Raw genomic sequence first — 13,387 nt, forward strand, 5'->3', positions numbered from 1 at the left:
AAACAAACAAACACAAAGGGCCCGATAGCCCACTGCAAACTATTCCCTACTCCTAATACATATTTACTTACCTTCAAGACAGGTTATTTCTGGGGCTCATTTCTTTAGAAAGAAGTATATTACCTCTCTTCAAAAAATTTTGATTGTTCCACATTATTTATAGAAATGAAGCTGATACTTCTGGACTGCTGATATGCAAACATCCAAATTATAAACTGCTTGGCCTTTAAAAGATTATGCAGTTTCTAGGGAACAGTACTAGGTGTCCATTCTTTTTCACATTTCTGGTAAAATAAAATATAAAGACTTCTCTAACACCATGGATTGGAGTAAATAAATAAACTCATACGAGTTCAGTTCTGGTAATGCAAAAATGCTGGGTTACAATTTACCCTTGTATTATCTACAGTAAAAGGTCTGTTAAACAAAACTCATAGTAGGAGCCACTCCAAACTTCCTCTATTCTAGTGCTTAGGAGCCAGAGGCTGGTAAGATGTCTTCTGAAGCTGCCTTTGTGCAAGAATAACCCTGTTTTTTACTTTGACGATGTATCCAGACACAAATAAAAGTAGTACAGAATTTTTAAAATATTATATGCACTTTTTACATAAAATTGAGAACACATTACTTGTCCACATCAGAGGTTATTTGTTTGTTTGTTTGCTTATTTATTTCCTTACTGTGGCATTAGATGGCCCGTGGAAATTTAGAGGGAGAAGTAACATCTTCTCCTACCCTACCTTCAAGCATCTCCTGATAAGAACACTAAAGGGATGCTGCCTTAAGTAAAACTGGTTCCAAAAACTTTAGCAATGACTGAAGTATACACAGAAGGGTACAGCATACAGAAAAGCAGCAAATGAACAAATGTTACCTCATTTACGTGGACACTGAAGATCCACCCAGAGCCACCATTTAGCCCTTCCCACGGAGGTGGGGACTAGCTACTGGCCCTTGGAAGAGCTTGGCTGGAATCCAGTATGGTGCCTCTAAGTACACACTCTTTCTCCCACCGCATTTATTTTTATATCCTGGTACGTAGTTAAGTGTCACCTACTCATACCTAGTACATACCTTGTATACACACATAGAGAGAGAGTGCTTAATAAATATTTGTTGGATAAATAAATGGATGATTCAGTGAGATTTTACTGAATTGTAAAACTAGTGCCCTCAGAACACATTGTAAGTGCTACATAAGTGCCTGTTAGATAAATACTTTAGCTAATATGTGCATATATCTAGTTACCTAAATACTGGAGGGTCACAAATACCTAAGTACTAGAGGGTCACAAATCAGTGAGTACTAAATGTAAAAAGATGGCTCAAGGACTTACAACAGTTCTATTCGGTTATTCTCCCTAAAACCCGCATCTAGACCAACACAGCTTCGATTGTACGCACTTAGCAAATGTGAGGCACACACCTCTCAGTCTGTTTTCACTATAGTCTGCTCACATGAACACGGAGGGAACATCTGACAAAGGGAACAAGTCCCGGTCAGTATGCCTGTGCTGCACAGTTGGAAGCATTTCATTATTTATTATCATTTATTATTATTTATTTATTATTGTCAGTTGATTCTCTCTGTTGTTCTTGGTCATTTCTGTTGTTCATCTACAAGTTCGCCAATTCTTTCCTTTATCCTCTCCGTTCTAATGTTAGCTCATCCACTGAATTTCTGTGGTTTTTCTTTTTCTTCAATTCTTTCAGTTACTGTATTGGTCACTCCTAAAATTTCCCTTTGGTTCTTCACTATATCTTCTATTTTTTCACTGAAACTTTTTATTTCCTTACTGGGACTTTCCATTTTATTACTTGTTTCACGTGTGTCCATCATAGCTTATGGAAGTATTTTTGTGATGGCTGCTTTAAAATCCTCCCCAGACAGGGGTGTCCGGGTGGTTCAGTTGGTTAAGCGTCTGACTTCAGTTCAGGTCATGATCTCATGGCTCATGAGTTCGAGGCCTGCATCAGGCTCTGTGCTGAAGCTCAGAGCCCAGAGCCTGCTTTGGATTCTGTGGCTCCCTCTCTCTCTGCCCCCCTCCCCCACTCACACCCTGTCTGTCTCTCTCCCTCAAAAATAAACATTAAAAATAAGTTAAAATCCTCGTCAGATAATTCAGATATCTGTGTCATCTTGGTGTTGATCATCCCTCTGTCATTGAAATTCAGATCTTCCTGGGTTCTGGTATGACAAGTGATTTTCAGTTAAAATCTGGACATTTGAGGTGTTTTGTTATGAGACAAAGATCTTTTTAAATGCCACACTAATAGGGAAGGGGGATACTGCCATATCACTGCCAGAGGAAGGTGGGAGCTTAGGTTCTCCACTCTATCTCATTACTGGGGAGCAGTGTTAAAACTCATACCTCTCCTCTAGGCTTCCTCTGTCACCACACTAGCTGGCAGGCCTATTAGGTCCCAGCCTCCTGCCTGGGTGGAAGCGGAAGCCCAGGACTCCCACATGGTCTCCTCTGGCACTGGGATCGTTGGGCAGGGCTGTTGGGGTGCCTCTCACAGCTTCTCATGGGTGGAAGTCTAGGCTCCTCACTCAGCATTTGCTGGTGGGATAGGGGTGGGGGCAGCTGTTTATTTTGTGGTGTTTGGCTGGAGCAGAGAAGTTATTGTCAAAACATTTTCTGTCTTGTTAGGCTGTCCCTTTCCTGGTCATCTGGTGAGAGCAGGCTTTCTTGTGGGTGCTTTTTTCTGTGCCCATTGGCATTGCCCACTTGCTGGCTTCTCCCATACCCAGTCTGAGCTACGTAAGGAAAAAAGAAAACCCAGAGAACTCACTGCTGTGTCATCCTCAGTCCCAGAGTCCCTAGTAAGATTGCCTTCCTCTCTCCACCTTTCAGAGTCTTTTTATGTTTAGTGTGTGTGTGTGTGTGTGTGTGTGTGTTCAGGGTTTTTAGCTCTACTTAGCAGGAAAGATAAAGAAAAGCATATTTGTTCCATCTTTCCAGAAGCATTAGTCTATTTATAAAAGACTTTAACCTACAGAGCTATGAGACTTGCTTGCAGATACCCACAAGTCCACAGGACCAGCTGATTTAGTCTTGCCCTTGGGGGCAAGAGGTGGGCGCGAGAGGTAGTGGCAGGAGCTGGCTTTCACTCTAATACCCTCTTTGGTGAGAGAAGCAGCCTCTTCCAGACCCATTCCCACACACATCTAAGACAGCTTCCTACATTTATTGCCTTTCCGTCTGCTGCCCGCACTCACTCCAGCAGGCCCCCATGAGCACACCTTAGCCCTGGTCAGTCACAGATCACTTATCAGGACATGAGGAATGGAGCCAAAATGCACTCCCCGTAGCCAAAATGTCTTCCAATGTGCTCCACCAGAACTCACTTCTCCCCACCCCCATTCTTCCTTGCTCTCCTGCCATTCCCTGCTGATACTTGGCTGAGGTCCAGGTAAGCACAGCAAGCATTTTCTATTAAAAAGCCTAAGGCTAAGGTAACATGACTTTTTCTCCGTCTTTGTTCTCCTAGACCTCTCTTCTGCATCTGACAGTGCTGACCGGGCTTCCTATTAATAGCACCTTACAGATAATTAGTTCTTTCCAATTTGCATTTACCTCCCTGTGTTACTTCATTTTACCTTCACACAGCTCTGTAAGACAGCCAGGAAACAGTATCATGCCCATTTTACATATGAAGAAACTGAGTCGTAAAGCAGAGTTGCCCACATTGACATGGTATTAGGTGCCAGAGCCAAGAGGAGACAAATCTGCTTTCCCAGTCAGAGCTCATTCTATACCGTGACATCTTGGCTTTCATGATACTCTCATAATAAGAATACTTACCATTTGATTGCCAGACTCTCTACAACCCCTAGTACCATATACATTGCTATGGAATCTGAGGCTCAGGGAGGTTCAAAAATTTACCTAATGCCACTCAGCTAGTAAGAGGCAAAGAGCTCTTGCTCTGTTCTTGGCCCTTTGTTCTTCCCATACGATGTACTCTCTTTCACAAACTGAACGTATTCTAGGGCTTCTCTTCTGACTTTCTATATCTATATCAACAATCCTGTTTTCATCTCTAAAATCCATTCTTTTACCTTCAGCACCAAGGGGAGACTTCCACTCAAGGTGCTCTGTCATCATATGAAGCCTCACATGACTAAAAATGAATCAATTACCCTCATCTCTCTAACCAGTTCCTCCTCCTATGTCTCTATATCAACATCCTCCCTGCCATAGGACATGGAACTTTAGAGTTGAATTATTCCTTTCCTCACCCCCTGTATTCTGTCAGTCACAAAGTCCTATGGAATGTTCTTGGGGAGTTGCTCATCTTTCTTCCTTTTCCTTCCCATGGCTATTTATTCAAGGCCCTGACCCTGACAGTGGATCAGGCTTCCCCACCAAGTTCATCTTCTATGCCACTGTGCAACAGTTTTATACAGTTTAACACAGCTTTATAATACTACATGCCCCACCCACAAGCTTTCAAAGGTCCCAGAATACATATACAAGGAGTCTAGAGTCCCGTGATAGCTTTCAAGCCCCCCAGAATCTGTCTCCCCTCACCCAGCTGGGCAGGTTCAACCAGCCTAGTCATTGGTCATCCCCAGGTCATCGCCCATATTTCTCCCCTCACCCCAACTGCCTTTCTGCTCACTTCTGCTTATTCCTATTCTATCTATAATTTAGGTCAAAGTCACACCCCACCTCTTTCAAAAGACCAGTAGCTCTAAGACCCATAAAATCACTAAGTTTGCACAGCACTTAAAGCTCATACCATCCATCCAAGCACCCAGGCTGTACTCTGACTTGTTCACCTTTGTTTTGTGTGAGTTAGTCTTATCTCCCATCTAGACAGTAAGCTCAGAGGAATGGGGAATGGGGAGCTCACAGCTCCTAACAAAATGCTGAACATAATAAGGAGGGGCTCCAATAAATCTGTGCTTCTTGAAGTTTTAATATGCAGCTGCCAGACTTGTTTCCCTGGTTTGAGGTCTATGGATCACCTCCTGTGATCTTGAAACAGACAACCTCCAGACAACATTTTGAGAAGTCCTCTCATTTTTCAGGATCAGTTGCAAAATTCATGCCAAAGATAGACATGACATTGGCTTTTATTCTTATGCTCATCAACCAGATCAACAATAACTTGAACACGCATAATTTTTGGTTATCCAAGGGTTGTTATTTGAAAATGCATCAAGATTTGCTATGCCTAAAACAAAATTCTAGGTATTTTGAGAGATATGATATACAACAAATTCCTCACATGCAAGAAGCAATAATTTGGTCTATTACTGGCTTTATAATAATCTCATGCAATAGATGAATTAGAAAATCCATTTGGGGATAGGACGTGGAAGTCAGAATGCAGAACTGTTCTAACTAAAAATGTAATTCATTAAGAAACCCAGCCAACATGGTTTTACAATGAATAATCTCACAAAAATATACAGAGGACTAAGGAGAGATTCATATGATGCTCTTAGCACCACAGAATTATTTAATGAATTCCCAAAATATTTTAGAATATGCTAAATATTTATGGAATTAGATATGGTAGCAAAAAATGAAAAAGATAGTCCAGGAAAAAGAATAAATAAAAGAGATGGTTGAAATATCATGCTTCACGTTTAGGTTAATAACCCCAACTGGATAAAATTGAGTAGTTCTTTTGTGTGTGTGTGTGTGTGTGTGTGTGTGTGTGTAGTTCTTAAGCAAGTATGTTATAATATGAAGTTTTTCCTTTTTAAAAAATTTTTTAATGTTTATTTATTTTTGAGAGAGAGAGAGAGAGAGAGAGAGAGACTCTAGATACAGCGTGAGTGGGGGAGGGGAGCAGAGAGAGAGGGAGACACAGAATTTGAAGCAGGCTCCAGGCTCTGAGCTGTCAACACAGAGCCCGATGTGGGGCTCGAACCCACAAACCACCAACCATGAGATCATGACCTGAGCTGAAGTCTGGCACCTAACCAACTGAGCCACCCAGGCATCCCTGGAGTTTTCCTGGACAATGGAGAACAACAGAGTTGCAAGAAGGCCACAATTTTGTGGAGAGTGAACTTTTGGTAGTTAATTTGGAGTTAACCATGGTTTTTGAGATGGACTCTGTTTCTGGTTTCATTAGCGTGCTGTTTGCTTTTGAGAAATATGTTCCTGTTAAAAACCACAATGTAAAGTTAGGCACATTGTTTTCTTTTAGGAAGGTATAAAGTTCTTGGTATAGCTATAATACCTTCCTTTCAGAGTTTCGCCCAATAAACAACAACCTCACTTTTGCTTGAATATCAGTAACTGATGGGCAATCTATCTCTTTTCCAAGTAGTTCTAATTATTAGAACTTTCTCCTTCACTAAGTAAAAATCTGCTTCTCTAATTTTCCCACCATTCCAATTCTGCCCTGTGAAACCACCTGGGTCACATCTCTGCTTCGTAAGATTGTTTCCAGTATTTGAATTTAATATTCAGATCTCCTTTAATTCCTCCTTTATTATGGCTAAAAATTACTAATTTCTTCAACTGTTTCTCAAGTGGCATTTTTTCTAGAAGCCTCACAATCTGGTCACCCTTCTATCACTATTCTATAATCCATTAATGTCTCTCAAAGCATAGTATCCATTTGTTTAGTACAGGACTCCGAATCTGCCTAGAGCAGAATCTAGAGGAATTAGTACCTCATATAATGTGTACCCAAGACTTTCTATTAATACGATCTAAAATTACATAAGAGATTTTAGTAATTTCACCATACCACTAGCTCATATTTAGTTAATTACAACCCTCAAAGTTCCCATCCCCGACCATGAACCATTTTAAGTTGCATCTCCTACGTTCTGTACATATTAAGTAGAGTTTGCAGAACCTACAATAAGGACTTTACATTTATAATTTTATAGGACACTGCTCTTCCTTCTCCTCTAAAAACCCCTAGCACTGAAGCTGAGGCCACTATGACCTTTCCTAAAGATATCAGCACTGAGTTCACCGTCCTTCTCCAATCTCTGCCATGGTTCCTTGTGATTTCAGTAATCATATAGATGACTATTTCACTCCTGCCCTTGCCGTTCTTCTGGACCCCACTCCTCCAATGACCTTGTCTTCCACTCCCGCTCCGTCTCCTACTCCCCTCAATAACTGTGCCCCCTCCTTAATCTGTCTCCAACCCCACTCTGGAAGCACCACCTCTTATCCTTTCAGCTCCCTCACTCGGGAAACCCTGGCCCATCTGTTCTTCTGCCCTGCCAGCACATGCAACCCATTTATATCATCTTCTCACTGTGCGTCATCCCCCTCTTGTCTTCCTTCCTTTCTCCCCGGATTCCATAACCCATCAGTATCCTCACTGCCTTATACACAGCTCACCTCCTCCATGGACCCTCTCTTTTTCTCAAAATCAAAACCAGTTCAACCATCCACCTAATCCAAACCAATGCCCAGACAGCTGGACATGGCTGAAAAAAAAATAAATAACATGTATGATAACTAGTCTCACATCAAGCTCATGACCACAAATTCCAAGTGAGCCTGAGGGCTTCTCAGAATTCCCAGCTTCCTCTAGTCCTTTCACTCTGCTATTTTACACCATTTCATACTTTCTCCCCTCCCCTCAAACTTCCAGCTCCACTCCTGCCTTCATGTGCTCTTGACCTTGCTTCCTATTTCATCGAAAATAGAAGCAGTTGGAAGAGAACCCCAACCTGTTCTCAGACCCATCCCTGTACCTGTGCCCCCCTCCTCTGTCTTTCCTCCAGTTATATCCACAAACTGTCCTAAAGTCCATCTACCGTCAACCCTCCACTATGCGTTGGATCCATTTCCCCTCACCTTCTCAGTTGCAAGAAATGCACTCTCTCTCCTACTTTATCCATCTTTCCATCCCTACTGAATTATTTGTATCACTTTATTTTTTAATGTTTATTTATATATTTATATTTGAGAGAAAGAGAGTGAGAGCAAGAGCGAATGAGGGGCAGAGAGAGAGGAAGACAGAGAATCCCAAGTAGGCTCCATGCTGCCAGCACAGAGCCTGACACAGGTCTCAAACTCATCAACTGTGGGATCATAACCTGAGCCAAAATCATGGCTCAATCGACTGAGCCACCCAGGTGTCTCACGTATTACTTTACTAATATGCTTTAAAGTCTCCCATAGTAAGAAAATAAATAAAACCTTCCCTTCTCTTGACCTCAATCCCGTAGACTGACACAAAGATACATAGGTTTTGTTTTCCCACAGCTGTGTGGTCTGAGCAAGTCATGCTCATGTTTATTGATCCTGTGTTGACCTTGGAAAACTAATTCATGCCCTTGTGCCCATGTGGGTAGATGATCATAATCTCTTCTAGACAAGCTTCCAGCAATGACTTGGGAATAAGGAAAATGAGAAATGACACCAAAGGAATTGTTTCATTAAACTAAATATTAATGTGACACAGAAAGATGTACATATTCTAGGAAACCACGATACTTAAAAAAGTAGGCATTCAATGAATGTTTACTAAATTGAATTGAACCACAATGGTTTCTCACTTTGCAGATAATAAAAACTTTTTGTGATCTGTATCCTACTCAGGATACAGTATAATGAGCAAAATAATACACAACTCACCTGCAGAATCAGAAGTAGATGAACACTAGAATCAGAATAAGAGGTAGATGAACACTAGAAAAAAAATGGCAAGAAGGCCTATGGAAGATTTGAGGGGTAATGACCAGGATGGGTTTCCAGAACAGTGAGCTCATGAAGAGGAAGTTATGCTGGAAGCCTTGATAAAATTTATCATAATATTCTTTTTTTTAACATTTATTTATTTTTGAGAGACAGAGAGAAACAGAGCACAAGCGGGGGAGGGCGGAGCGAGGGAGACACAGAATCCAAAACAGGCTTCAGGCTCTGAGCTGTCAGCACAGAGCCCAACACAGGGCCAAACCCATGAACTGTGAGATCATGACCTGAGCCAAAGTCTGACGTTTAACCCACGGAGCCACCCAGGCACCCCGCCTTGATAAAATTTATAATCAATGTATTTTTAGGGTATGTAAGTGTTTCTAAATTTTAATGTAACCTGATTTGAATTCCCTATATGAAAGGACATATACATACTTTCTAGCAGAAATATTGATTATAACCAGAGACTATGTCCAGAGAAATAAATTACATTAGAAATTTTTTTATTTGAACCAGAATGCTAATAAAAACTAAAAAATAAATTCTTTTATTCTTCTTACATGTTCTGTAAAATATTGTAAAAGCATGTGCAGTGTTTCTTCTCATTTCAACAGAACTGTAGCTTTCTCAAAAGATGAAAGAAAACAGAAAACTGAAATTTACACCTTCTGAAGGGGATTACTGGGAATGACTCCAAATAAAAAATGTACACACATCTATCAAACACACCCACAGGTTAAGACAGTCAATCCAGCCTCCATGTGAATTTTAGAAGATGATCAGTAATGTATATGGTATAATTTACTATATTAAACAGAACACAGGATATATAAAAACTCTGAAGTTATTTAAATCATGATAGACAATTTATAGTTTTTTCCCATAGAGTATCACATTGAGCATCTGAAAAATGTAAATTTATGAGCACTGTGATCCAAGTAAAGTAAAAATCTTTCTTCTCTCCCTCTCCAATCATCTAGTAATTTAAGTCAAATTATCTATAAGTCGATATTACAGAAGGAAATCATATTTATTTATCTGGACCATTCTCCATTCTGTTCTTCATTTTGCCTTGCATGCATGAAGCGGTCAATGAGTTAATTTCCAAAGCAACCATGAGTTAACTTCTTACCACTGCATTTTGCTCAAATGTTCTATTTTAAATTCTTCCTTTAAACAAAGGGCCATTCTTCTATCCTTGTGTTATTGTATGCTCCTTTTGAATGGTTTCCAGGAATAAAATAACTGATCATGAAAAAACAAAACAGTTGCTCTTACCATCCTTTGTATAAAGTTATTAGATGATGGCACTGATTCATGATTTAACAACTCTAACATGTTGTAGCCTACACACGGTGTATTAAATGTTCCCTTGGCAACAGACATCATTTTGCATGCCCGTTATCAATTTTAGACATGAAAAATTGTAGCTTTAAAAGAGTTACTTTTTTTAAGAACATGTCCAATCCACAAAAGGGACGGAAGCAATGAGAATACTAGAAACTACAGTGCAGTTTTAGTGATGTTTAAACACATTCATTGCAGGACATTACTAAGAAATATTTTTGGAAATGTTTCTTTAGGAACTTTAATTACCATCAGTGTATAAAAATAAATAACAGAATTTCTGTCCAGATGGCATGATTAGTGGTGTTTTTCAGAAAAAAAAAGCTTTTAAAATATCAGTATCTGTCTTACACTTTATAATTCTATCTGTAAAAGAAACAAAATCTGTTTACAGTGCCTCATGCTCAAAGTCTAAGTTACTTCTTAGTTTGAGTCCCAAAGAGCACCATTCTTTTAAAAAGTAAATCAGTGTAATAGGCTTCTTCTAGATTTTGTCTCTGATAAAGTTAAAGATGTACTTACTGACTTTGCTTATAGGTTAAAACTGTCATAATAACAGACAAGGAAGCTGGCCCAGATTTTGTTTGGATTTTTCAAGACCTAGTTGTTTATTTAGATATCATTTCTAGCATCTAGGTCTCTTATAGTAGTCTCTCCAGTATAGGAAATATGAAACATAAAGATTTAAAACATTAAACAATCAACAACTATATGAGACATTCCTTCAAGCAGTGATAATAAACTAAAATTTTTCTATGTAAATATGCAAAGTATGTACTCCTTTTCCCTCCCTTCATTCTCCTCCCATCCAAACTTAGAATCATCATGTTCTATTTTATTAGTGTATTTATGGGCTAGGATAGGAAACCCCCAACACATTCAACAAAGCAAAATATTTCTCTAAATTTCTATAATAATAATGTTAAATATTACAAATGCCTGCTTTGTGACAGGAGTTCTCCTAAGCATATATATAGCAACTCATTCTAGTGTATAGTAAGTTACTGAACACAGGGCACTTAGCTTCCTTTCCCCGGTTCCCCTAACCTTGGTGACACTAATGGGAGGTGGGCAATATTTAAAAAGAAATAATTAACTTTGATGACAGTGGATAAAGGTTCTGAACTATGAGTTACAAGAATGATAATGGTAAACCAACAACAACAAAAAAAGGTGCCTCCCTTTGTCTATGATCTTTTTCTACCTTCCTTTGCAATTATAAAGAGTTTTGTTTTCTTTTCATTTAGATGAAGAAGTTGAGAGAGGCGAGGCAATCTTTCCTAGTCTTAAATCTTTCCCACCCCCACAGCCTGAGTTAACAATCAATATAAGACAAATAGAGTTTTATTTTCTTCCTTTTCTTTTTTTTTTTTTCTGATTATGGTCCCCATTTTTTCTCTTTCCATCAGAATGTTTATGTTTTAGTTAACGCATTCCCCAAACCTCCTTTCCTCAACTCAAATCTCTATACTAACCAGATCAGAGTTAAGACTACCTAATGCACTCCACCTGACCCTTACAAGAGCTGCTGGCTTCAGAAAGGGGTTCCCCTAAATCGGCTGCCAAAAGCACGCAGGCCAATCCCACCCCCTTTCCTTCCTCCGGAAGCACCCATCACCCCAGATCCTCAAGGGCTACGTGTCCAAATCTACACAACTCCCATTCCACTACAACAAAGCTTTTTCAGAAAACAACACAACACGGCCCCTCTCGAACCTCCTGCCTGGAAACACAGGGCTGCCCAGGCCGGCAGCCCTTACTCAAAGCTCGCCTCCCGCATCCTTTGGCCGGGATGCTCCAAGGCCCTGGTCCCAGCTGGGCACCCAAGCGCTCCGGTTCTCGAAAGGGGGAGTCAGGCTGAGGGGGGCCGAGCCCAGGGCAATTTCCAAATGCCCGGGCCGTCCATACTGCCTGTAAACTGTACCTCGTCCACTCACCACCACCACTCAAGCCCTCTCACACCGCAGCCAGGCCGGCCGCTCTTAGGGGTTCCAAGTTTCAATAATGCTTCCTGCAAGATGGGGGCATCTGGGCAGTTGGGAAGGAAAGGTTGTGGGCGGGGGCAGCCACAACTCCCAACCCTCTAGCAACGCTGCCCCTCCAAAAAGAGACACACACACCTTGGGGTTTCTGTTTTCTGGGGCGAGGAGGAGGAGGAGGTGGAGGCCGGGAGAGGGGACTGGGAGGGAGTAGGGTGTGGCGATGTGTGGAGGGAAGGGGTAAGGAAGACTTAAGCCACATCCCTGCCCGGGACCGAGCCCGGTGTAGCGGCAGCCGGCCTGCCCGTCGCTTTGTTGTCAGCGTCCCCGGGAGCCCGCGCGCACGCGGAGCGCAAACACGCCCCAGAAAATCATCGCAACTGGCCGGGCGGGCCCTCCGGCCCCCAAAACCCCTTGGCGGAAGGAAGAAACTTGTACGCGGGCGCGCCGGCAGCCAGGATGCTGCCGTTTGCCTCTGATGACAATTTTTAAAGCCCAGATAACAATGATAACGACATAAAAAGAATTAATAGTATTTTGACTTCTTCGGAGCATTTGGAAGAAAAAAAAATTCCTGTTTTCTACAGTCCGCCAATATTCAGTCGCCCGTGGCGACGAAGCAGGGCTGAGGTTGGTGCTCCAGGTAGAGAGCGCGAGCAAGGTGCAGAGCCGAGCTGCGGAGCAGGGGACCGGCTGGGGGACCCGGGTCCCCGACGCCATTTGCGGGGCAGCGGCGCCCGTCGCCCGCCTTACCTGTGGATGCAGTTTCCATGGCAACGGGCGGCGGCCGGGCGGGGCCGGAGTCCAGTTCCCGCGGCGCCGCGTCCCCGGCCCCAGCGCCCAACCCCCGGCCGGGCTCCCCCGCCTGCGGCGCCGGCTTGGCCCCTGTCGGCGTCACGGCTTCGTTCTCCCCCTCCCCCCGGTCCCCGAACCACTGGGACCCGGAGCCTGCCAGCGGCAGCAGCTCGTCTTGGGGATCGGGCGGCGCGGCCATGGCTGGCGGTGCCCCCCGCGCGGCGACGGCGGTGTGGCGGGGCCGAGGTGCGGTGCCTGCGGCGGCCGGGCGCTCCCTGCTGCTGCCCCCGCCTGGACTCGGGGCTCGGGGAGGCTGCGGTGTCAGCGCCGCCGCCGCCGCCGCCGCTGCTGCAACTCCGGCGGAGCCGCTGGCTGCCGCTCTCCCCGCTTCAGCTCCTCCTCCTCCCCCTCCTCTTCCTCCCGGCCCCGCCGCGGCCGCTGCTTGCGCTCCTCCTCCTACTCCAGCCGCCGCCGCCGCCGCCTCGCTACTCCCAAGCCTGTTATTACGCAGGTGGAAATGGCCTGCCTCGTCCTGGGCTCCCTCGGCCCACGTCAGCCCCCGGCCTGCTAGTGGCAGGCCCAGATTAGGGGATGTGCCAAATCCACTCGGGTCTTCCTTGAATCCAA

At 43.2% G+C, this 13,387-nt stretch overlaps 1 protein-coding gene across 1 annotated transcript in view; it reads right to left on the reverse strand.

Moving 5' to 3' along the window:
* The window catches only part of RTN1 (reticulon 1), a 228,432-nt gene extending 215,295 nt beyond the window's left edge, over positions 1-13,137 (reverse strand). The window contains exon 1 of the mRNA XM_043556281.1: positions 12,719-13,137. Within this exon, the coding sequence (XP_043412216.1) occupies positions 12,719-12,959 (241 nt within the window). The 5' untranslated portion in view covers positions 12,960-13,137. The remainder of the gene's footprint in view (positions 1-12,718) is intronic.
* Between the last annotated feature and the right edge of the window lie 250 nt (positions 13,138-13,387).

This window comes from Prionailurus bengalensis, chromosome B3 (genome assembly GCF_016509475.1).
Source record: "Prionailurus bengalensis isolate Pbe53 chromosome B3, Fcat_Pben_1.1_paternal_pri, whole genome shotgun sequence".
Lineage (NCBI taxonomy): Eukaryota > Metazoa > Chordata > Mammalia > Carnivora > Felidae > Prionailurus > Prionailurus bengalensis.